This window comes from Pinus tabuliformis, chromosome J (assembly GCF_031772625.1).
Source record: "Pinus tabuliformis cultivar Carrire ecotype Pingquan chromosome J, CPIR1, whole genome shotgun sequence".
Lineage (NCBI taxonomy): Eukaryota > Viridiplantae > Streptophyta > Pinopsida > Pinales > Pinaceae > Pinus > Pinus tabuliformis.
Window position 1 is genome coordinate 1,093,904,857 of NC_142295.1, and position 26,216 is coordinate 1,093,931,072.

The 26,216-nt window shown below is 39.0% G+C and overlaps 1 protein-coding gene across 4 annotated transcripts in view; it reads right to left on the bottom strand.

Annotated features, from left to right (window-relative positions):
* The window catches only part of LOC149230846 (ubiquitin-protein ligase), a 439,935-nt gene that overhangs the window by 371,239 nt on the left and 42,480 nt on the right, over positions 1-26,216 (bottom strand). For all 4 annotated transcript variants that reach the window (XR_016248031.1, XM_089379065.1, XM_089379067.1 and 1 more), the window contains exon 3: positions 13,070-13,190. Coding sequence is in view for 3 of the 4 variants with exons in the window: in XM_089379065.1 (XP_089235191.1) it covers positions 13,070-13,190 (121 nt within the window). In the remaining variant the exon portion in view is untranslated. The remainder of the gene's footprint in view (positions 1-13,069; positions 13,191-26,216) is intronic.

A 26,216-nucleotide genomic window follows, 5' to 3' on the forward strand; every position in this document is an offset into this window, starting at 1 on the left:
AAAAATTGCTACCTTTGACATGGATATATTACATAAGAAAGGGAAAGATAACGTAGTAGTTGATGCGTTGTCAAGGAAAGACGAAGAACCATCATTACTTGCAGTTTCAGTGGTTGTGCTCGAATGGCTTAATGAGATTCGAAGTGAATATGCAAAAGACCCAGAAACAAGTGCTATAATCAATAATCTTCCTCAGAATTCAAAATTTGAATGGAAGAACGATATTCTATGGTACAAGGGAAGAATTTATCTGAATGCAGATTCCAAATTTAAAGCCAAGGTTCTCAAAGAGTCGCATGATTCACTGTTAGCCAGACATGTAGGATTTTTTAAAACCTACTATAACGCACACCAATCATTCTTTTGGAAGGGAATGAGTAAGGATATTCAAAAATATGTAGCCAAATGTGATAAATGCTAGAGGAATAAAAATGAAAATATTATGACACCCGGACTACTTCATCCCTTCAACATCCCAAATCAGAAATGGGAGGAAATATCAATGGACTTTATTGAAGGGTTACCTGTGTTTGACGACAAGGATAAAATTCTTGTAGTAGTCGACAAACTCACCAAGTATGCTTATTTTATTGCAATGAGGAAATCAAGCTCAGCAAAACAAATTGTTGAGATATTTTGCAAAAATGTTTACAAATTACATGGATTTCCCAAGGTCATTGTGAGCAACAGAGATGCAAAATTTAAGGGTAATTTTTTGAAGCAATTTTTCAATCATATAGGAACCTACCTCAACATGAGTTCCGCTTACCACCCTCAAACAGATGGCTAAACAGAGGTTGTCAATAAATGTTTGGAAGCCTACCTATGTTGTTATGCTACAGACAAACAAAATAAGTGGGTTCAGAGGTTACACCTCATTGAATGGTGGTACAATTCTACTTACCACACACCAGCTAAAATGACTCCATTTCAAGCTCTGTACGAGTACTACCACCAATTAAAAACCACACGTCAGCTAAAATGACTCCATTTCAAGCTCTATACGAGTACTACCACCAGTTAGAAGAAACCCAAAAAGTTGTCCAAACTCTAAAAGAAAATCTAAATAATGCAAGAAGCCGTATGAAGCAGCAAGCAGACCGAAACAAAATAGAGAGAGAATTTGAAGTTGGAGAATGAGTATTTGTCAAACTTCAACCATACAAGCAGTTGTCCTTGAAACAAAACGGGAAAAATAAATTGGCACCAATGCTTTATGGACCATATCAGATCAACAAAAAGAGCAGCCAAGTCGCATACAATTTAAGCCTTCCTGATAAAAGTTGTGTTCACAACGTCTTCCATGTATCCTGCCTCAAAATGGCACTTGGTGAACATCAATCAGCACAGACAACACTTCCGACTTTAGATGATGAAGGAAGGGTTATTCTAGAGCCAAAAGGTATCATATCCAGCAGGGAAAGGTGTTAGTTTTTGGTAGCATCGAAAGTGCTCTAGCCTTGAAAATTGGTGGAGAGGCTAAGGCACATGAGTTCTGAAGAACCCAAAAACCATTTGGTGAAATTCCACATGGATTGTATTTTATTAAAATAATTAATATTTTTAATGGTGTTCCTAAGTCTAAACTTAGGGAAATTAAAATGTTAATGGGTATTAATCAAAATATGGGTGAGAATAATCTAGAAGGCAGATCAAGTCATGTTTTAACCTTAGCCGTTCATTACAGACTTAATCTCGGTCGTTGAAGACTCAACAAGAAAAGTAGAAAATGGAGGCTTGCGGTTCATTTGGAAACACATACAGAGAGATTGAAGAAATCGATTTTCTGAGGTGAGAAGTTCTCAGGAGGAAAATCGATTGGGGAAATCTTGCAGCAAAGGGGCAGTGAGAATCCGAGAGAAGGAATTTCCAGAGAATACTGACAGAGGGGGAGAGAGCTTGCAAAGAGGCAGCGCAGTAACCGAGAGAGCTGACGCAGAAACGCTACCTGTCACGCAGAATCCAGAACTGTCGGAACTATAGGGAACTGCAGGAACAGCCAAGAGCGCTGACGTTGAGGCAACGCAGTAACTAGGAGAGCTGACGCAGAAAAGTTACCTGTCACGCAGAATCCAGAATTGTCGGAACTGTTGGAACTATCGGGAACTGCCAAAAAAACCAAGAGAGTTGATGCAGAGGTAGCGCAATAGCCGGGAGAGCTGACGCAGAAAAGTTGCCTGTCACGCAGAATCCAGAACTGTCGGAACTACCAGAACTATCGGGAACCGCCAGAACTACCAGGAACTGCTGGAACAGCTGACGCAAAGGGCAGAGAAGGTGACGCAGAGCCAGTGCCGAAATAAGCGGGGTTATCTAGTCTTGTGTCGGATCAACCAGAATTATGTCGGGTGAAGTGAGGTAAAACTCACTCAAATTTTCCACCAGTATATTCTTTGTATGGATGGTCACCCAAACGCGTTTGAAAGTAGAAAGCTCAATAAGCACTAATGTCTCAAGTCTACATACAACAAGGAAATGCTTGCTATTATGCATGCATTAGCCAAATGGAGACAATATCTCTTGGAAAGTAACTTCTTAATATGAACAGATCATAATAGTCTTCAACATCTCCTCCAGCGGAAACGCTATCTACAGAACAACAAAAATGGATAGAAAAAATCACTAACTTTGGCATGGATATATTACATAAGAAAGGGAAAGATAACGTAGCAGTTGATGCGTTGTCAAGGAAAGACGAAGAACCATCATTACTTGCAGTTTCAATGGTTGTGCTCGAATGGCTTAATGAGCTTCGGAGTGAATATGCAAAAGACCCAAAAACAAATGTTATAATCAATAATCTTCCTCAGAATTCAAAATTTGAATGGAAGAACGATATTCTATGGTACACGGGAAGAATTTATCTGAATGCATATTCCAAATTTAAAGCCAAGGTTCTAAAAGAGTTGCATGATTCACTATCAGCCGAACATGTAGGATGTTTTAAAACCTACTATAACACACACCAGTCATTCTTTTGGAAGGGAATGAGTAAGGATATTCAAAAATATCTAGCTGAATGCGATAAATGCCCGAGTAATAAAAATGAAAATATTATGACACCTGGACTACTTCATCCCTTCAACATCCCAAATCTAAAATGGGAGGAAATATCAATGGACTTTATTAAAGGGTTACTTGTGTCTGACGGCAAGGATAAAATTCTTGTAGTAGTCGACAGACTCACCAAGTATGCTTATTTTATTGCAATGAGGAAATCAGACTCAACAAAACAAATTGCTGAGATATTTTGCAAAAATATTTACAAATTACATGGATTTCCCAAGGTCATTGTGGGCAACAGAAATGAAAAATTTAAGGGTAATTTTTGGAAGGAATTTCTCAATCATATAGGAACCTAACTCAACATGAGTTCCGCTTACCACCCTCAAACAGATGGCCAAACAGAGGTTTTCAATAAATGTTTGGAAGCTTACCTATGTTGTTATGCTACAGATAAACAAAATAAGTGGGTTCAACAGTTACACCTCGTTGAATGGTGGTACAATTCTACTTACCACGCGTCAGCTAAAATGACTCCATTTCAAGCTCTGTTTGAGTATGAACCTACGAAATGGAAGGACTTTGCTATTGTCCAGACGAAACTACCACCAGTTAAAAACCATTTAGAAGAAACCCAAAAAGTCGTCCAAACTCTAAAAGAAAATCTAAATTATGCAAGAAACCGTATGAAGCAGCAAGCTGACCGAAACATAACAGAGAGAGAATTTGAAGTTGGAGAATAAGTATTTGTCAAACTTCAACCATACAAGCAGTTGTCCTTAAAACAAAAAGGAAAAATAAATTGGCACCAATGTTTTATGGACCATATCAGATCAACAAAAAGATCAGCCAAGTCGCATACAATTTAAGCCTTCCTTTTAAAATTCGCGTCCACAACGTCTTCCATGTATCCTGCCTCAAAAAGGCACTTGGTGAACATCAATCAGCACAGACAACACTTCCGACTTTAGATGATGAAGGGTGGGTTATTCTAGAGCCAGAAGGTATCACATACAACAAGGAAAGGTGTTAGTTTTTGGTAGCATCGGAAGTGCTCTAGCCTTGAAAATTGGTGGAGAGGCTAAGGCACATGAGTTCTAAAGAACCCAAAAACAAATTGGTGAAATTCCACCCGGATTGTATTTTATTAAAATAATTAATATTTTTAATGGGGTTCCTAAATCTAAACTTAGGGTATTTAAAATGTTGATGGGTATTAATCAAAATATGGGTGAGAATGATCTAGAAGGTAGATCAAGTCATGTTTTAACCTTAGCCATTCATTAGAGACTTAATCTCGGCCGTTGAAGACTCAACAGGAAAAGTATATAATGGAGGCTTGGGGTTCATTTGGAAACACATACAGAGAGATTGAGGAAATCGATTTTCTGAGGTGAGAAGTTCTCAGGAGGAAAATTGATTGGGGAGATCTTGCGGCAAAGGGGCGGTGAGAATCCGGGAGAAGGAATTTCCAGAGAATACTGACAGAGGGGCGGAGAGAGCTTGCAGAGAGGCAACGCAGTAGCCAGGAGAGCTGACACAGAAAATTTGCCTGTCACGCAGAATCCAAAACTATCGGGAACTACCAAAATAGCCAAGCGAGCTGACATAGAGGTAGCGCAGTAGCCAGGAGAACTAACGCAAAAAAGTTGCCTGTCACGCAGAATACAGAACTGTCGAAACTACCAGAACTCTTGGGAACTGTCGGAACAACCAAGAGAGCTGACGCAGAGGCAGTGCAGAAACCGGGAGAGCTGACACAGAAAAGTTGCCTCTCACGCAGAATCCAGAACTATCGAAACTACCAGAACTGTCGCGAATTGTCGAAACTGCTGGGGGTTGCTAGAACAACTGGGAGAGCTGACGCAAAGGGCAGAGGAGAAGGTGACGCAGAGCCAGTGCAGAAATAACCGGGGTTAGCTAGTCTTGTGTCGGATCAGCCGGAATTCTGTCAAGTGAAGTGAGGTAAAACTCACTCAGATTTTCCACCGGTATTTTCTCTCTAAATGATTGCTAGATGAGCATCCTAGATTTGTATTGAGATATTTCTCCTACATAATAATAAACCCTCAGAGTTGCTGCACCGGTTTTCCCGCATTGGGTTTTTCCGGGGACTATTGTGTCCAAAAATAAGTGTGTCCTGTGTATCTTGTTCTTTGCTCTGTTTTTTGTTTCATGAAATCAAATATTTATTTAGTGTAGGTTGCACAAGTAATTTTCTTCAGTATTTAGAAGAATAACTTGACGAATGTAATTTAAAAATCAAGTAGGTGAAGTAGATTCAAATTTGCTGCAGTAGGGGTTCCTTCAGAGTGTAGGAATTTTCACATGGTATCAGAGCATTGATTTTGAAACAGGTAGAGCAGATCCAGTGTTGAGTAGTGAGATCGAAAGCTGCACTTGGCAGCAATTTGAATCCCCTTGAAGGGATTGCGCAATCCTTGCCAGGAAGCAGATGCGAGAAAATGTCTCTCTAAGTGAGACGACAGAGAGGTACGATTTCGAGTTCGTGAGTTTGCAAAGGCAAAGGGAGTGACGTAGAGCCTCAGCGCAGTGCTTGAATGGCGCAATTTTTGCCGGGGCAAAAATCCGCTGGAAAGAACGAAGACACGTAGGAGGGGAATTTTCTCCTCAGAGAACCTTCCGCCAGAAAGTTCAAATTTCTCACTTGCTGAGCAATGCTAAGCAGCGACTAGAGGAGTCAGTTCGACAGTTGGGTGAGATGGCATTGCATGGGCTCAGATATCAGGACAGGTCATAAGGAGCTTCCAACTATGTCATATGGAAGACCAGAATCTTAGCTATTTTGGAGGAACATGATCTCGAGACGTATGTCCAAAGTGTTGTAGTTGTTCCTGTTGACAACGATCAAAAGAAGAAGTACAAAGCCGAGCAGGGGAGGGCGAATAGGCTCATTCTCAATGGAGTTTGAGATCATGTGGTCTCACACTTGCAGGGCAAGGATACAGCCCAAGAGGTGTGGGAAGCCTTGTTTTCTCTGTATGAAGGCTCTTTCGAATAGCGGAAGATGTATTTAGAGCAGAAGTTGCAGCAGACTTTGATGCAGAAAGGAGAAAGGGTGAACCTTTATTTTCAACGTCTTCAAAACACTAGAGACCAACTTGTTGCAGCGGGGTCCACTCCTCAGCCAACCATGATGGCAAGGATAGCGCTGAATGGAGTCTCAGATGAATGTCAAGTTTTCGTCCAAAGCATATTGGGCAGAGAAAAACTACCTTCATGGGAGGAGATGTGGGCGGCTCTTCAACAAGAGGAGTTAAGGAGGGACCTAGTGAAGGTCAACCTCAATGGTAGCAGTGGGAGTGACACAAAGACGAAGGAAGTGGAGGAAAACACAGCTCTAGCATCAAAGGGGTAGCAAAAGTCGAAGCGAAATAAGGACATTTCGAAGGTGAAATGTTTCAGTTGTGGCGAGATGGGCCACTATGCATCCCAATGTCCTTTGAAGAAAAAGGTTAAGAATGAGAAACATGATCCTAAGGCTGCTTTAGCAAAGATTGACAAGGATGAGTTTGCCATGAGTGTCCATGAATCTCCAGGTAAGAGATGGGGCAATATTGAGTTGTAGTCGAGAGGACTACATGTGGGCAGGATCCTTGAGGAGTCTACCTCTTGGATCAATTCCTTGCTACGGGAGCCCAAGATTCAGCCGTAGCGAGATGGACTTAGTGTCAAATGATGCAGTCTAGTGTTTGGAGGACAAATGCACTAGCTGGGGACCAAAGACTGATCAGCGCAAAGCAAGGTTGGCAACAGTGTAGCTGGCACAGTGCAGGAGTTAGCAACAACGCAGAAGATTTAGAGAGTCAGAATCAGCAACAGTCAGATTCCAACATTCATTGTATTATGTTGAACACAGTTAAGTTTAGCTAATTTTGAATGTTTTTCAGTTCCTTCTCTCAAGCAACTTAGTTGCAGTACGGATGCAGTGTTAGCAGTGGCAGTGCTAGCAGCATAGCAGATGCAGCGTTTGAGAGGGAGTTGTAGTACGGATGCAGCAGTGGCAGTGTCATGGGCAACAATACAGTAGCAGCAGTAGCAAAGTGTTGGTGGCAGCAGCAGTGCAGAAAGGAGGTGCTTCAGAAACAAAGCAACGTGCAAGTGAACATTGTTGTTAGAGCACTTTCCTCGCTAAGATGGAGTTAGTTTTTGGTAGCATCGAAAGTACTCTGGCCTTGAAATTTGGTGGAGAGGCTAAGACACATGAGTTCTAAAGAACCCAGAAACCGTTTGGTGAAATTCCACCCGGATTGTATTTTATTAAAACAATTATTATTTTTAATGGGGTTCCTAAGTCTAAACTTAGAGAAATTAAAATATTAATGGGTATTAATCAAAATATGGGTGAGAATGATCTAGAAGGCGGATCAAGTCATTTTTTAATCTTAGTCGTTGATTAGAGACTTAATCTCGGTCGTTGAAGACTCAATGGGAAAAGTATAAAATGGAGGCTTAGGGTTCATTTGGAAATGCACACAGAGAGATTGAGGAAATTGATTTTCTGAGGTGAGAAGTTCTCGGGAGGTAAATCGATTGGGGAGATCTTGTAGTAGAGGGGTAGTGAGAATCCGGGAGAAGGACTTTCCAGGAATACTGGCAAAGAGGCAGAGAGAGCTTGCAGAGAGGCAGCGCAATAACCGGGAGAGCTGACGCAGAAAAGTTGCTTGTCACGCAGAATCCAGAACTGTCGGAACTGTCAAGAACTGCCGGGAGCTGCCGAAACAGTCGAGAGAGCTGACGCAGAAAAGTTTCTTGTCACGCAGAATCTAGAACTGTCGTAACATCAGGGAGAGCTGACGCAGAGGCAGTGCAGTAGCCAGGAGAGCTGAAGCAGAAAAGTTGCCTGTCACATAGAATCTAGAACTGCCGAAACTGTCGGGAACAGTCGAGAGAGATGACGGAGAGGACAGAGAAGGTGACGCAGAGCCAGCACAAAAATAGTCGGGGATAGCCAGTCTTGTGCTGGATCAGCCGGAATTCTACCTAGTGAAGTGAGGTAAAACTCACTCAGATTTTCTGCCAGTATTTTATCTGTAAAGGATTGCTAGATGAGCATCCTAGATTTGTATTCAGATATTTCTCCTGCATAATAATAAACCCTCAGAGTTGTTGCACCGGTTTTCCCACATTGGGTTTTTTTCAAGGACTATTGTGTCCAAAAATAAGTGTGTACGATGTATCTTGTTCTTTGCTCTGTTTTCTGTTTCATGAAATCAAATATTTAATTAGTGTAGGCTACAAAAGGAATTTGCTGCAGTATTCAGAAGAATAACTTGATGAATGTAATTTAAAAATCAAATAGGTGAAGTAGATTCAGATTTGTTGTAGTAGGGGTTCCTTTAGAGTGTAGGAATTTTCACAAAAGGAAGTTGTGATCGCGAGTAATCAAAGAATACTTGATCAAGTGGAAGGACTTACCAGAAGAAGAAGCTTCTTGGGAGACTGAAGCGTTTCGTCAACAACATCCGTCATTACGTATGCTTTGAGGACAAAGCATCTTTTTGGGAGGAAGGCAATGTTATATAAAAAATTAATTATTCTATAACTATTAGTTTAATTAAGGCAAAGGGCATGATCAAAGATCATGCCCATTCACCAAGAGGCACTTAGGGCTGTATTTAAGCCAGGGCCTCTCACTCTGTAAATCATCCATTCATTCATTATTAATAAAATATATATCTTTGATGATAATTGCTGAGTATTTCTACTCCATTTAGCCTCCTGAATCCATTGATGCACAAAATAATTTGACTTCCTTCCTGTGTATAATCTGATCTCTTGTTGATGGAATCTCTGAAAATTTGTGAAGGATTGACACTTAAACTCCCGGTCCATCTGAAGGAAGAACACAACCTCAAACATGAACATCTGATCTTTGAATTTGCTATTCGATACCTGCAAACAAATTCATTCAACGATGAAGACTCCCTGAAATAGGCACATTGGAAGTTCTGAAATGATCTTCCCCAAGAGCTAACTAGGGTGGCACTTAAAGTCCATCGAAATTAGCTTTGAGTTTTGCTTGAAACTCGCTTGAGCTTCTTGTCAATGTCAGTTAGAAATGAATAGGAATATAATGTCTTCCAATTGAATCCAATCCTCTATTTATAATTCTCCATCGAGCCTCCTTCTAGCTTCTAGATTCTCCTTTTTCCCTATTATTTTATTGGTGGGGCCCATTTTCCACTAAGAGACCTTTTGCCCTCATTTTAAATAAAATGGTAATTTGCTCCTTTCTCAATAAAATATTATTTTTCCACCATTCTCCAATAAATAATAATTTTCCTTCACTCTGCAATAAAATATTAGTTTGCCGTCATTTTCCATTAAAATAATATTTTGCCTTCCTTCTCCAATAAAATATTATTTTGCCGCCATTCCATTAAAATAACAATTTCTCCCTTCTCTCACAAAATAATATTTCCCCTTTTTAATATTTCCTAAATTTTCCAAAACTCCTAAGTGATTTTTGCATGCACAAAAATTGGGAACATCACAGTTAAGTACGAATAACATGGAACACTGCCATAATCAGAGCCTCCTATTTGTGCCCCTCCTACACAACAAAGAACCATGCCATTTGTAAGCCCAAATTTGTGCAATCTATGACCCTGTAGGCCATGTGGGATGAAGTGTAAACGTGTATCTATCTAAGGTATTTCACTTTTTGAAGTGTTGGTTTGTATTTTCTACATTACTCATCTGTATGTCAAATTTAACACGTGTGTTAAATTAGCTCTTAACATTCATTTTAATCTAGGGTTTCTAAGCACTGCTCTACTAACTTGTTAGTGAAGCAATCTAGGTATTGCGTTAACCCCAATGGCATTAGACAAGTTGGCCTAACGTGAGGAAATTGTGTTGAAGTGAAAGTGGGTATATCTCCTATGTGCCTACTGCTTGGCACATTGATTGGACCTTGCCAACACTGATAATCCGAGTGGTACCATCTCCATCATGAACAAAATTCAATCAACCATATCACAAGGCTGAATACATTACAACTAGAACTAATGCTAATGTCTATCAACATAAACCAATTACTTCATACTATGCACCTTCCTCTAGACATCACACACCTAACCATTGAATAGTTAGTAGAAACATAAGGGTAATGCCAAAGAATGTGCGTGTTTCCATAAAATGCCCTTCGGTTAAGCCAATCATATGTTTGGATCATCTACAAGTATCTATCACATGTGATAGGATGAGAAAAATCATACTCATACATCACAATGGGTAACACAGCCCACTTTTTTTGATGTAAAATGCCCTATATTTACATATTTTGATCATCTTAATAGTTAAACAAAGCATTTTCTTTAGAAAAAATAAAACTTAAAATAGAGTTGAAGGAAAAGCTTCCTTTGGAAGAGTACCTTCCAAGTTAGCACAAATAAAGTGAAGATCCATGAAGTATACAGAATTAATCAACTCTCCACTATGCTCAAGTAACAATGGATCATACTCAAAATATGAAAAAACAGAAAATATGAGGATTATGGAAGTTTATAATATAATCTAAACCACAATATGCCATAAACTATTGAATTTTTTATCTAGGGCGTAGCTTAGAATAATTTCCATGTTTTTCACAATATCAAAACATTATTAGCATTGTCTAAGTTTTTTATACGATTATAAGAAAATCATTCAAAACATGAAAGAGCAGTCGAAAATCACAGTAGAGTTATCAAGAAACCATGAGACACAAGACACAGATATTAGGCACACAGCGAAGGCAAAACAGGGAAAACCCAGAAAAAAAAGTATTTCCATATGAGAGAGAGAAAGAGTTTCCATATTCATCCATACATCATAAATAACAATAGCAGAATAATAGCCAAACCAGTAACCAAAATCATGATCAAGTGCCATGTCAAAATCCAAGTTCTTGACCCCCGATCGGGGTGACAAAGGCGACAAGACGGGCAGGCAATAAAAGGACAAGGGGTGGCAATTATAAGCCACCTTGCATTAAGAGATCACAGCAGGTGGACAGGACATTAGGTAGACTGGGCATCATTACAAATAGCAGAAGGAAGGAAAATCTGAAAGCCAGAGGTGGTGGAGGTGACGGCGGAACGGTGATGGGACAAGGACCAGCTCGCATAAGGGCAAGCCGAGGAGGAGTGGGTTATTATGGCGAGTGCAGGAGACAGAGAAAGACGGTGCAGCAGCACAAGAGAGGGCGGCAGGTAAGAGGAAGTGGGTACGGGTGGAGGCATAAGGGCAGGTATGAAGTTAATGCCCTCGAGGTGAGCGGAGATAAGAGCGAAAAGGTGGCAATCAGAGCAGGAGTTAACACAGAGAGCAAGCAGCAGAGGGGTCGACCTCCTGGTTTAAGGAAAATTCAGAGTAAGAGCACTAAGGGCGGAAGGAGGAAGACTGTAACTTTTGAGAGCAGGGGAGGAGGACCTTCACGAACTGAAGGAATTAAGTCGGAACACTGGGAAGGAAAGGAACAGACTCAGGCTAACATGGAGGAGATGTATGACTCGGAACGGGATAGTCAATTGCAGACCAGGAGAAGCGGAAGAGGGAAAGGGAGAACTGTGGAGGATATACGACCGGCAAAGGTTGACATCAGAGATAAGGAAATCAGAGGCAGAGAAGAGGATAAAAGGAAGGGATCACCTTCAAGTGCAATTGGACAGGGAAGCAGGGTAGGGGAAGGCAATGTAGGCGGTGTAGTACGAGGAAGAGGGCGCAGAGGAAGAGGAGGGCGTCGTCAAGCGGGCAATCAAGAACGGAGTCATCCCCAACTGGCAGGGAGCAAACGCGGCAGGAGGACGATGAAGCGCCAGGTTCAGTATGCGGAGAGGGCATACAGTAAGGATACGCAGGCAGATATCAGAAGGATAATACAGCACTTGGAGGAGGAGGCGACCCAGGAGCAGTCAGAATCTGAAATGGAAGACTGGGAGTATTTGCTGCCAGACCCGGGAAATACCAGAGGACGTATGTCTTTGTATAAACAGGCTCTCCATGTGTATTGGGTAATGAAGCGGCTGTTAGCTAAAGCCATGGAACAGGTGGCTATGGAGATGGCAGAACTGGCCCAAGGCATTCCAAACTTGAAGAAAGAGATGAATAACCTTCAGGTAACCCTTATGATGCAGGATGGCAAGCTTGATGAGATTCAGCAGCAGCTTAAGAAGCTCACTCTGGAAGCAAAAGAGGAAAAGTACCAGCCGAGTGCAATGGAAGAATGATTTCTCAAGATATGTTTATTATCTCCCTAGTTAGGAAGCTGAAGAGCTTGTTTCTTTTTGTTATATCTCATAATGCAGCTAGCAAACAGTGACAGTTTCTTTGAATGGTTAGTTTATATAGCATGGATAAGTAGACTAAGTAAATTTTGTTTTTGGATGGCAATTAAAAACTTCAGAAGGCCAACAGACCCGGTTTCCCTTCGGGGCGGGTTGAGGCCTTCGTATGTATGTACAGGCTTTAACTCGTTTTTAATATGAATGGTTCCATCTTAGCCCACAAAAAAAAAAAAAAAAATCCAAGTTCCTGAAATTTCGGTCCTCCCTAGAATTTCGGCCTCCTAAAATTTCAGCCCTCCCGTAATTTCGCTGGATCAAAGATGTATGAGACAAAATTGATGTGTCCAAATGAGAAGAAATGATCTTCTTTACATAGCCTTCAAGTGGGGGTCGAATGGGTGCCTTTAAGGGGCCCAGCCGACCTAAAACATCATGAGGCCGACTTGAAATAAATTTGAAGGCAAATTTAAAAATTCAAATTTCTCATTTATTTTCCAAGATGAAAATACCGACCATGGCTACCATATTTTTCAACATAAACAGGCTTATCATTTTCACTACCCTAAAGAATGACTCAAAATTCTTCACAAAAGTCTTAGCATTTGATGCACCAAAGCTATCTTAGTCATTAACCATTAGAAAGATGCTCACGAGAGGATTAGCACGGGTTGCACTAGAGTTATCCTGCTCAATAATCATCAGATAGGCGTCGCACCTTACAAACATCTTTCTCTCACCAGAAAACAGTGTCAACAAACACATGCATGTCGTACCTCTAAAAGTGGCACAAAATTGGTGAATGAAACATGCAATGGGCCCCCATAAATAAACTGCAGTGTCTCCATAAATGTCACCAAGTTCCATTCAACAATGAGATAGTCCAATGAGGACTCTCTGCAAAGATAGTAAACAAAATTAATACCATTTAAAATCCTAGCATAACAGGCTTACAAATTCTAGGTAAACAATAAGGTAAAACAGAATTCAGTAATCAGCTACAAAATTTAAGATCAAAGTTTGAAGTCCAACATAGCAAATTCAAAACAGTATGCCTATCCCATAGTACTGCGGGGAAAAGTTCAAAATCTCATACAACAACCCAATTGTAAGCGTGCTGGTGTAAAGTTCATGTGCTTGTCAAACAATTAGTGGATCTCAAAAGGCTGGAAATCAGACATATGAAAATGTGATAATTACCAGGTATTTCCCAATCATAAATGTTAGGAGCAAACAGTTATGGCCAAGCATAGCAACCGTTCCTAGTCCTTCCTCTTGGACACCTATCGTGCTTGTTGATTCTATGGAGCACCTAGAAGCTATAGCTTATTTTTTTGCTTTTGTTTTATCATCAAGTGGCATGCATCAGTGTCTTGTCTTTTTTAGCGATGTACTACTTCTATGGTCCATTCAACCAAGTTTTAAAAACTTTGATTTCATTTTTTATTCATAAAGTAACATTACCAGCCCATATGTCAATTTTTATTACCAAGTCATTGGCAAAATGAGCTCTGTGGATAACATGGATTATTATGTTTATATCTAGCTTTCACTTTTTTGGGACAGAGGGGCATATTTCCAGGATGGCTAGAGAGAACCCCAAATATCAAGGAACAGTGGGCTACAAGAATAGGTGATCCCCCCTCCAGCCAACACCCCCCATCCAAGAATATAAAATAGAGATAGAAAATATCATAAAAAAATAAATTTATTATCATTGAATCATGATTAAAGACAAGGAACACAATCCCCTATTGAGTAATTGATTGGGAGGCTATAGTATCTACAAAAGTGTTCATATCATCATTTATGATACATGATAAATTTTAGTCCATGGGGGGCAGCTCAAATGGAAATCATTGTGTCATGAAGTATTATGTCAACCATGAGATTCAAGGTTCAAAACCCCAGTGGGTCAAGCCAACAAATAAAAAAGATAGGTGAAAAATTTTTAAATAAAACTAACAAAAATAAATACATATGAAAGGGTTATCTTGGATATTTATATAGACTAATTACAAGTGTTTATATCTATGTGTGTAAAGGAAAAGAAATGAAAAAGAATGATTAATTATTTACATTTCCATTTTGATTAATTATTTACATTTCCATTTTGTTGCCCCTTAAGAATAAGTTATAACTACCTTAGAGAGACACTCATTGGATGTGATGTTGCTGCATTGACGAGGTCCATCTTCCATTTTCTCACTTTTCACCTATAGTATAATTTGTCACTTTCAAGGGCATTTTGATGAGCAGGGCAATCTGGTTGCATTCTGATTTTGGGTCATCTTCACATTTCCCAAGGCAGTGCATGTATCCTGAGGCATTGATCACACTTCTCAAGGCACTGTTGAAGCTATGTTGCATACATGGACACCCACGCATGCCATGTGTAAGAAACTAGAGCACTGTCCTCATTGGTCACTCTATGGGCTGATTATGACATCTTTTGAGGGGAGATTTGTGATTACAGCACTTATGACAGCAGCACACATATTTTGATGACATGGAGAGGATGAATGGGATAGTTGGGATGATGTCTTACTCTCTTGACATGGGTTGGTGATGTGGGCTTGTTTTAAAACTTTGATTTGAAGAACAAATGAACTGGAAATGATGATTAATTTTATCTTAGTTTTCCATCACTGTATTTTTTTGGGGTTTATTGACCAAAATTTGACTTAAATGGTCAATTGAATGATTCATGGAAGTCCCTTGACCCAAGGTATGACCATGGACTTTAATTTGGGACATTGTTTGAGGGTATTGGACCATTATATCACTTGATTTAGGGGGTTATTTTAAAAGTGAAGAATATTAAAAGAGGACATTGCACAAATCAAAGGTTCAAGCTAGTCGTTGCTCAAATTAAGGAGGTGGACTTCTTCAAAGGACCATTGGAAAATATTATCCCACTAATCAAGGAGATCGACTTCTTCAAAGTGGACATGATTGACTTTATGAAGGGAACGTTGATTATTTTCTCCAAGGAATAAAAATATTTATTGACTTCTTCTTCCCTAGTTGAATGGATCGATTCACCTTTTATGAGATTTATTATTTCTTATTGTACATGTGGCATTGACCACTTTTATTTTATTAATTCTTAGTTTTAGAAGTAGATTAGATATGGAATTTCCTTGTTAGATCAACAGAAATTCCACAAATAATATTATTTTATTGAAAAGGAAGCTCCTTGCCTCCTCTATATAAAGGAAGGGCTTCTTATTTGTAATTTGTGGTTGGATAGTGGGAGGATTCCTCTCTCTGGGGCTTAATGATGTTATGAACAAAGTTCTTACTCTACAATAATCTTCAAAACTCTTGGTACACAAAGACATCCATTGAGGATAATATATATTGAATATATTATAAAGAAATGATATGAGATGTAATGATTACAAATGAGGGTGAAAGCTTGCTTATATACCTAGGCAAGTACCCCTTCACAAATGGTCATGTCCTTAGAGACATGCCTCTTCAATACTAATTACTAGTTAATTAATCAATATTTATGACGATTACTGTTTATATTATTTGTATTATATATATATATATATATATATATATATTATTCATAATATTGCCTTCCTCTTGAGAAAGCTTTGTCCTCAAAGCTTATTGTTGACAAGGCATATTATATGTTCTTAACTTCTTTGTCATTGTAATCTATTTGCATCTTTTGGAATCCTTCGATCTGTCATCTTCGTTGATACAAGATGATAAGATCCACTGGGTGATAAACAAAATAGTCGAATTGAGAAGGGATCTGACCATCCTAAATCAATCTTCTGTGGAATATTGCGGTTGCTGAAAACTTGTGATAAATTGTTATAACAGGATTGGATTGTGCAAACTTCAGTATTCTTTGGAACCTAAGTTTATTGCTTATGTTCTGAGTGATATAGATTCATAGATTGATTGAAATGTTTGTTCTTATGATTCAGATGTAGATAAGGAGTTCTTTTGGTTTGTCTTTCTCTTATCATGTGTGTCGCAATATTCTGATTTACTTCAAGTTTTGATGTGGTTGAGTTGGCTACAAAATCTTCACTTGGAATTTTCATCGTCTAAACTGCAACATCTGAGTGCGTTTTTCTTCAACTGGTTTGTCTTCTTCTTGAGTTGTGATATTTACCGGATCGGTATTCATTCCTTTCTCTTCAACTTGAATTTCTATGTTTGAAGATTTCGATGCTTCCTTTTCAATAAGGTGTTGTACCTTGTTTTCCAATGACTTCTTGTCCTTCTTAAGCTTCTTAATTTGAGTTAGTAATTTTTCACTATGGTATTTAAGCCGAGAAACTTCTTCATTTTTGTCAGTGGTGATTTTATCAACTTCCCTTTGCATATTTTGTATTGTTTTTTTACTTTATTGAAAAAGTACCTATGAGATATCATGTATTTCTTCTGGTGTTACTGAATCTGAATTCAATGTAATGTCTTGTAGTGTTATTTTTTTCTTCCTATTGGAAAATGTTAAAAAGTTCTTCTTCATATTTAGGATGAAAGACCCTAGTGATTCCATCCAAGGAAAACCCAGAATTATATTACTATTAAGGTTTTAAAGGTTTATTTTATTTTATTTTTAATTTTATGGCCAAAGGACTGACAATGAAATGGAGAACCTCGAATTATTTGTGTGGCTAAAAGCCTCAATCGCTCGGCAATGAACTTGACAAATACTTGATGGCCAAGGCCGGATCAAACTCGCACTGTGCAGCGGCTGAGCAACCAGAGGATCGAACAGCTCTGAAACCAATGTTATGAACAAAGTTCATAAATGCAGCAGAATACTTAGAGGATCTGAAATATATAAATATCCATGATAGGACAATATATTTATATGGAAATGTATAAAAGATATGAGATTATATGATGAAAATGTTACAAATTAGGGCCCGCTTATATAGCCAGGCACGTGTCCCTTCATGAACGGTCATGTCCATAAAAACATGTCTCGTCAATACTAATTACTAGTTAATTAATCATTATTTATGACTATTACTATTTATAATATTTGAATTATTTATATATATATATATAGTATTCATAACAAATTATTTTTTTCCTAGTGTTATTCGAGTTTTGGGTTTATTATGTTGACGGATCTTCAATTACCTTTTAATTACTTATCTGATAACTGAGGGACTACTCATTTAATTACCAATCTGGTGTTCGTATGAACTTGCAAATTGATGTGCACCGTATATGTTAGTATAATATTGTTAATTTGTTGATGAGGTTGTAGTATTCTAAATGAATGTCATAAAGAAAGATATTAAAGTTCTTTCACAAGTCACCAAGAAAGCTAAACCACAATTGCGGAATTGAAATGGCACACTTCTACCTAGTGGGCTTAGGAAGCTTATTGTTGTAACCCCCAACACAAGTAGAACACACCATACAAGCAGGAAATAAATCACATAGGCATCAAGGAGGTGACTTGCTCAAGGATTAGATGATCCTAGATTTTGTAACAAAGACGCACATGAGATGCAATGCTAACAGGCTACATTCAAACTGCTATTATGCTTAAAAGAATATGAGTACAAACATAAATGATATTCCTAGCACTGTAAAACAAAGTAAATAGATTAAGTATTTGGAAATAGAGTAAACCTAAAAACAAAGTATTGTACTTGTCCAATTAGTGAGTTGCCACAATCTAAGAAAACTGAATAGCTACTAAGCTAATTGAAATGTAAAAGAATGTTAGAAACTAAACTATATAGTTACAGGCAGTACCTGGATAAAGAGGGGGGGCTAGCTCCTTAGGCAAAGCACTGGTTTTAAAAGCAACAAAATGCTAATTAATCACCACACTTACAGTATTGTAGCATCAGACTTCATGTGAATTGCAGCGCAAGACGAGCATGTTGTAATACTAAATAAAGCATGTTGTAGCATTGGTTTCAGGGCATGTTACAGCATGAGTGTAACAAACTTACAGCAATGTTGCAGTAGTGTGCTCAAGGTAGTTGCAACAGCACAGGGGTGTTGCAGCAGTGGGTCATGGTGTTGTTGTGACAACTTGCAAAAACAAAGGGGTGTTGCAGCACTTGCGTTATAGCAATATGAGGGTGTTACAGCAAAACATCGAGTATTACAACAATTGCACCTGGATAACCTGCCTAAAGTATCTTCTCATGATTTTCCACAAGTTAGCACAAAGGGGTAAATTCTTCCCTAAATACACAAATAAACAGTAAAATGGAATAATCAAATGACAACTGTACCTTGATAAAAAATGCATTCTTGTGGGCAAAAAGAGTGATACAATTGTTAATTTTTCAAGTGCAATAGATACTAGCACAATATTTGTGAATATTTATAATTACTTCTAATGGCGTTGATCTTCTTTTAATTTTTCCAATATATCATTAAGCAATTATACTTCAGAAATTCAACCATACAAGAACTGTAGAATACTAGAGATCACAATGCACAAAGAGCGCAAAAAATTACTCTAGGAAAACCCACTAAGGGGAAGAACCCAATAACCTTTTCAATAGAGAAATTATTTTGTTCAACAAGAGACACACCTAGACCTTCTAGTCATCAATTAGGTCAAACTGACCTTCAAAAATTCCATGGTCAAGCCCTCCAAGTCAAGCCTTCCAATCTGATCTAGCACTTCGCTCTACTGATCTACCCCAGAATTTCGGCCCCCCTGCAACTGCCAGAATTTCGCCCCCCTATAATTGCCCAAAAATTCAGCCCCTACAACAAAAATTGCCCAGAAAGTATGTGAACTGGAAAGAGAGATAGAGTCCTTCCACATATGCAAGCTAGAGAAGAGAGGAAGAGATCAATTTCATCCTTCTCCACATCCTTCTGGTCCTTCGCTAGGATGCCCAAAAACTATCTTGCTTGAACGAGCGCAGCTTTTTTGTTATCCTTGAGGAGGAGGTTGAGTTGCCTTTATATATTGAACTGGCTGGGTCAAATGGGTGTGACTCTGCCTGGCCCGACTTGACTTGGAGGGAGGCCGACTTGACAAACTTGGAGCCAAAAATTTCAAATTTAAAAATTCAAATTTTCATCTTTTAAAAGTCCAAAAGGACATGACTCAAAAATATAATTTTTCTTTTGACTCTAGCATAAAAAAAATGCTTTACAATAACCAATATAAATACATCAAGGGCCAATATATATATTATGAAGACCGACCATGGTTATAAAAATTTAACACTCCCTTTTAACTAAGAAGGTATTCATAATGACTATCATAGGTGTTCTCAAGTTGACAAATTTCTCTATGAAAAGGTTATAAAAGCATCATCAACTTGTCAGCATTTTTGACATCATCAGCATCTCTCACATCACCAGCATCTCATCAGCTTCTTTGACATCATCAGTATCATCATCAGCGTCAACTAGTTCGAATCTATGACACATTGTCATCGTCAACTAGTAGCCACAAAGGGTCAGTACCAATAACCCAACTAGTCAATACTGACGCGTGGCATGCCACAACTAGTCAGTACTGACACGTGGCATGCCACAACTAGTCAGTACTGACACGTGGCATGCCAAACTAGTCGATACCACTGACCCAACTAGTCAGTACTCCTGACCTAAACTAGTCGTAGTTTACCATCTTGGTCAATCTGACTCATGGTGAAATTCCAAAGGCAATGCTCCATCTAAGCAATTGGGCCCTATTACCCACCATTTTGTGGGTGATATCCCTAGGAGAAAAAATTTCTCCAAGATGTCCTCAACTAGCAGCCAGTAGCCACCAACTAGTTCTTTATGCCACTTCCCACCACCTAAGCCAGCCATGTGGTCCCTCACCCATCTGTCGTGATCGTATGTTTGAAGGTGGGCCTCTCAAACCTAAATGTATGCCTTGTCATTTGGTAATTAAGTATTGTAGTATGCTTACCATGGACACTTCTGGGCATTGATTAATGGGGGGATTCGGCGGAAAGAATGGGCTAAGTCTGTGCTCTTGTCCCCTAGATCCCTTCTTGGGTATTAACCTTGGATTTTAGTCCCTTGGAATCTCTTTTACTGATTATTTGGCATTAGGGATGGTATTTCATGGGAAACCCTGATTTTGGTTGTGTGGTCCCACTCCCCCATCCGCATATATCACCCCCTTTCCACTCATTATTACCCCATTCATCGTTTCTCCCACCTGGGTCCACATTCCTCCATTGGGTCCACATAGGGCTAGCTCTCCCCTTCCCCTTGCCCACACCTTAGGTCGAGCCTGGATTGATGCCCCGAAAGTTGATGTCGTTGAAAAGAAAAGTAAAAGCATAATTGGCCACATTCAACAGGAAGATGTACCACAAAATGCAAAAGATGGTCGGGACAAACACATTTAGCACATGGGCAAAAGCCAATACATGAGCTCTACCCCATCATCATGGCCATCACCCTGGTTCCTACAGGCCTTAGATGAGCCTCCTTTATCATTCAGGAACCCATGATTGTCCCAACCCCTGGTAGGCAATGAACCACCCTACCTTAAAGGGGGTATCCACTGCTATATCTTACACATCATGCTCTTATCCCTTGAGCCCCGAGCAGTTAATTAAAGAAAAATCATAAAAGACAAAAGGCATATAAAGAAGGGTGAAAAAATCAAGGTTGGGGCACCTCATGTACCACGATTGCTCCCTCCTATACATTATATACCCAAGTGTGGGCTTCCCTTTTACTAGCTACCCTTGTACCCCAACATGTGGCCCAGGGCTGCCCCTTTTCACTCCCTACTCCATTCATCTCCTTATCACATGCCACCACCTAATGGGATACTTGGTTAACCCCATTTGGAGCTTGGAGACATTAGCACAAGCCAAAGCCCATTATGGAAGGGCATGCCATTATGAAGTCCCCACTTTTTTTCCATGGTTTGTAAGCTCTTTTACTCGATTTTCTTGATGACTTGTACTGGAAGGCTAGGGGACACATCAGAGCTTATGCAGGATTGCAGATGGTCTCCATCTTGGGTTTGGTCTCCCTATACGGGATCCTAACCCTCCAGAGGGCTACATTGGCACATGTAGGGTGTATGTTGAAAGCCATGGGCCTCCACAGGAGTAGACAGCACTCCATGGATCCCCAGAAATGCTCAGAGATTGCTTAAGATTCACATATTGGACGAGAAAGATGCACCTAGTTCACCTTTGCCCAGCCAGCCCCACAAATGTACCATACACTTGGCAGATGACCCAGGATTTATAGGATTATGTAGCATCACTTAAACCATCATTTGAGCCCTTACAAATGGTCTACAGGCATATTCGACTTACTTGGAGACCCATGAGATCACTTATGTGCCCTCACAACCATTGGGAGCACCACAGGTTTACTATGTGGAGAACAAGGGGCCAACCCCTTGTCCATTACTTTTGGAAGTCCAACTCATCATTTTGGCACTTATGGACTTCATCAGGCCTCTTAGAGAGCCCAATGATATGCATTATTGATCATTCGACCTCTTGGGAGGCGTATTATTTTATTTGTGAGCTAGTTTGGTGAGCTTGTCACCAATAGATAGTTATTTGCACATTATTTTAGTTGATGGGCTAATGTAGGCTCAAATTAGGTAATTCGAACTCCTAATGAGTGTATAAATAGGAGAGACATGAATTCATTTGTATCATCACTTGGATTGGATCATATCTTCTTGTGAGATTTTCGCTATCTTTTGAGGATGAGACTTTTTGGATGAATGGATGAATTTCGATGTTTGGTTATTCTTCTTTGTCTTGGAGCTTCTATGATTGGCATATCTTGGTGATTGGATATATTCTTCTTACATGTAAGCACTGTGTTAATGCTATTTTGATTCTTGTTTTGCTGCATTCATCATATTGGGATTTTCGCTATTCTAGGGTTAATTTGTCGCTTTTCTTGGAACGAAATTGTGGAAACTAATTTCTAAATAGTGTTGTATCATGATTGAGCCATGTTTGAATGAACGAATGTTTCTAGAAACATCCTTGTCTTGACAAGTCACCAAATATTGTTGAACGAAGTATAAATGACCTTGAAGCTACTTCCATTAAGCCCTAATGCCCAACGAAGTTGTCTTTTAGGCCTCCTTGACAAGTGGAAATCAATCCAAACTCTAAATCTTCCATGACTCCATCTCTCCCAAAGGACAAAGCACTAGTCCTCCTCTGGTGATCACTTTAAAGCTTATTTCTTTCACCTTCCCCTCTTTTTCTAGGCCTAGCCTACATAAGTCACCTAGGGCATCAATTATCTCACAATCTAGCCATCCAAATACTTCGATTTTTGGTCCACAACTGCGTTGGTGTGTCCTTAAGAAGCCCTTGAAATTTCATGAGATTCCGATGGTGGGATCTTGAGATATCACAAGCCCTAGCTCGAAGACCAATTCTTGCCCTTGGTTTTCCTTAGGCTAGAAACCTCACTGGGATCTTTGCATTGCCTTTCATTGAAAATTCATTCCTTGATCCCTTTCCCCTCCCTAATTAGGTCAATTATATCATTGGTTGCTAAATCCTATTCTCTTGACCTAACCTCAAGTCCACTTGGTCTCGTGTGGTCCCATGCACTATCAAGGTTAGTTATTCAAAGATCACCTGGAACCCAAGTTTCCTCAAGAATTTTGGGGCTTAGGGATCTCCTTTATAAGACACATTCTTAAAACCTAACCCTTGAAATTCTCCCCAAGCCTTTCCTAGAGAGCCTTCCATCTTGTCTTCGAAGACAAGCAAGCCACAATCTTGAGCCTCTCTTGTGAATAGGATTCTAAGATCACCCTTCATCCTATCTTTGTGATCATTATCATATCGAGTCTCCTCCCATCAGTGAAAGATCATAAATAGTAGGGAGCTTAGCTAAGTGACAATGGGTTATTGCTCCATTGTTGCTCTTGCCCTAGCAATTGTCCCTTTAGGATTCCCTCCTAGGAATCTTGCTAGTTTGAGCGGTAATAGGCTCGATGCTAAATCAGCTCCTCATCCAAACTGGAGAGACAGAGCCTGATGCTGAAAGCCACGCACTCAACTGAGTGAACCTAGGTTTCTAGGACTATTCTCCCCAACTGGTCAACATCTTTGACACAGGGAGAATAACTGTTCATGATGCTATCATATCAGCACTCCCTCTCAACGAGAGGGGTAATCTCCACAAGCCCTAGCTTGTCCCTGAAGTACATGATCTTCTCTCTAGACAATGGCTTCATCGAAATATTTGTTGTTTGCTCATCATTGGTGATGTACTCCAGTCTTACTACTCTCCTTTGCACCATGTCACGAATGTAGTGGTACTTGATTTCAATATGCCTCAACCTCTCATGGAACATGAGATTCTCTGAAAGATTCACATAGCTTTGATTATCACAATATGTCATTGTCAATTCCATCCCCGGTCGAACAATCCTACAAACAACTTGTGAAGCTACTGTAAGGACCCATCTTAAACTAATGGGGACATAGAGATATTAGCATGCACACGAGACATGCATATGATAGCTACATATGCATGCATCGCCTGCACTGCACTAATATATATATTAGTTAATATTGAAAACACATCCGTATTTAGGTAACGAATTAACTATTTAAATGAATACCCAACTTACAAGAATATAGTAGGGTATATGATATACGTACCACCACTACAATACATATATATAATTCTACTATATAAATTAAAGATAAATACAGTATAATGAACTCACAACAAAGGAAGTATGTACCCTACTACATACAAAGGAACTATACCCAAAAGTATTATGTACAAAAGAGTTATGATATACATATTATTCTACAAAAGAGACAACATATTCTATAAAGTCAAAGGAAAGTGTATATATATATATATATTAAATAGTGAATATAATAAAGAGAAGAATATATAAAACCATAATACTATGAAAATAATTCGATTTAAACAAAAGTGAAACATAACATTATGATAAAGGAGATATTGTATAAATAAGAGTGCATGGTCAGCAAATTGGGAAGGGGAGAAGGCGGTGACCGCCTCTACAACTTATGAACTTATTAAATTAAAACAATAAAGAAAGAGGAAGCGGTGGAGGAGTTTCGGCGGGCATAAAAGGAGGAAGGGTATAGTAGAAAGGGGGATATTCTTGGATAAAGAGGGAGGCAGAGGAGGAACTAACAAGAGGAAGACACGGAGAATAATGGAGCTTGAGCAGTTGTTCTTGAGACTTTCGGGCACGGGAGCCAAAATACTTCAAATTTTAAGTATTTTGGGGCTGGGTGCTGAGACTGTACCTAGCTTGGCTGGGAGGTTTTTGGTCTTTTGGTAACGGGAGCGGGAACTGGAGCAAATCAAAATCATCTTCAGCCAGGTAGGTACTCAACATCAAATTGATAAATTCTTATATTTTGAATAGTTATATCCTGTTAAAAATTTCAGGGCTTTACATTTTGGTATCAGAGCTATGTTCAAACTCTCGGATCTGTTAAGTCTGTTAAGATAAGGTTACATTTGAATTCAAAAAAATATTATGTTCTAAAGTCATTTACTGAACTCTTGAGTAATGAAGAGACAAATAGAGGGATTTTACAGTGGTTGATTTTTACAATGATGTATTAGTTGGATAATTATAGAGACGTGAAGCTTGTTCTATGGCTCCAATTTCAGGGAATTAAGTCTATCTCTAATATAGCTTATCTTATTGCTGAATACTCCACGATAATACATACAGGGTTTCAAGGTCTCACTAGAGGTCCTTATGTTGTTTAATTCAAATATCAGCGAGTGTGAGAATCTGTCACTGTATTGATTTATCATCTGAGATATTCGTCCCTGTAATGATATGACTCATACGTTATGTAATATGTGTACACCAAGAGCAAAAAAAAAAAAATAATAACAAATCACTGTACAAAAAAAATCATATATATAGTAAGTCAGAACTAGTAATACAAGTTTATTTAAGCTTCAGAAACAATTATGTAAGTCTCCTCAGTATTATTAATGGCACATTGATGGAAATTTTAGAAGATGATTTCCTCAGAGAAGAAGCCAATGTTGGACAAAAGAATGATGGAAGTATTATACAATTTATGCCCAAAAAACAAAGAACTGATAGACGACCAAGGTCAGTGAAATGCATCTGATTTAAGTCCTTGCTAAACTGATATTACACCTTCTTCTGCCAAATCCTGTCTAATTTCTGGCACCACCGATAGAATTCTCAAAACCCCACCGCTGCCACACCTGACGCCAATAGCAACCAGATTTTGAATCAAAAAAAAAAAAATATTATCACAGCTACTAAACTACACGCTGGAACTGCTTAGCTGCTAAGCATGAGATTCGAACTTATTATGCTAATACTCACGCTTCACAAGAGTTTCACCATTGTTCGATAGCTTATGAGAATACCTTCCATGCATTGTTCCATTCTCCCTCCATCCTGAGTATTCTCGGTCACATTTTGTGTGTCGCTGTCTATTTTACCATAGGTGAATATTTTCCTTAGCCACAGTGTAGCCTCTCTGCAAATCTTATGCACCTGTTTTGAAATCACTTTTTTTGGCAACCTTGAAGAAGACTCATCATCGTTATAGCAGTAACAAGGAGATCATCATTATGTCTGAAGTGTGCAACATCAAAAGGGTCTAAAACATATACTCTCTCTGTTCAAGATCTGAACTCAAGAAAAAGATTATAGATATACTCGCTCTAGTATACACTCACTCTAGTATTCTTGCACTCAGTCAAGTATGAAGAAAAGGACAGAACTCTGAAAAATCAATGATGCACAAAACTGTGGAAACACTAGACAGAACGTCTAAAAGTAACAGTTATGACAGAAGAATGGTTTTCCTTGTTTCTAATCATTTGAAGATCATAAAAGTAACTCTCAGTGGTATTTTCTACATAATTTGAGCTCCTATGATACAAGTTTCTCCGCAAGTATTACGCACCTGTTAGATTGAAACTAAC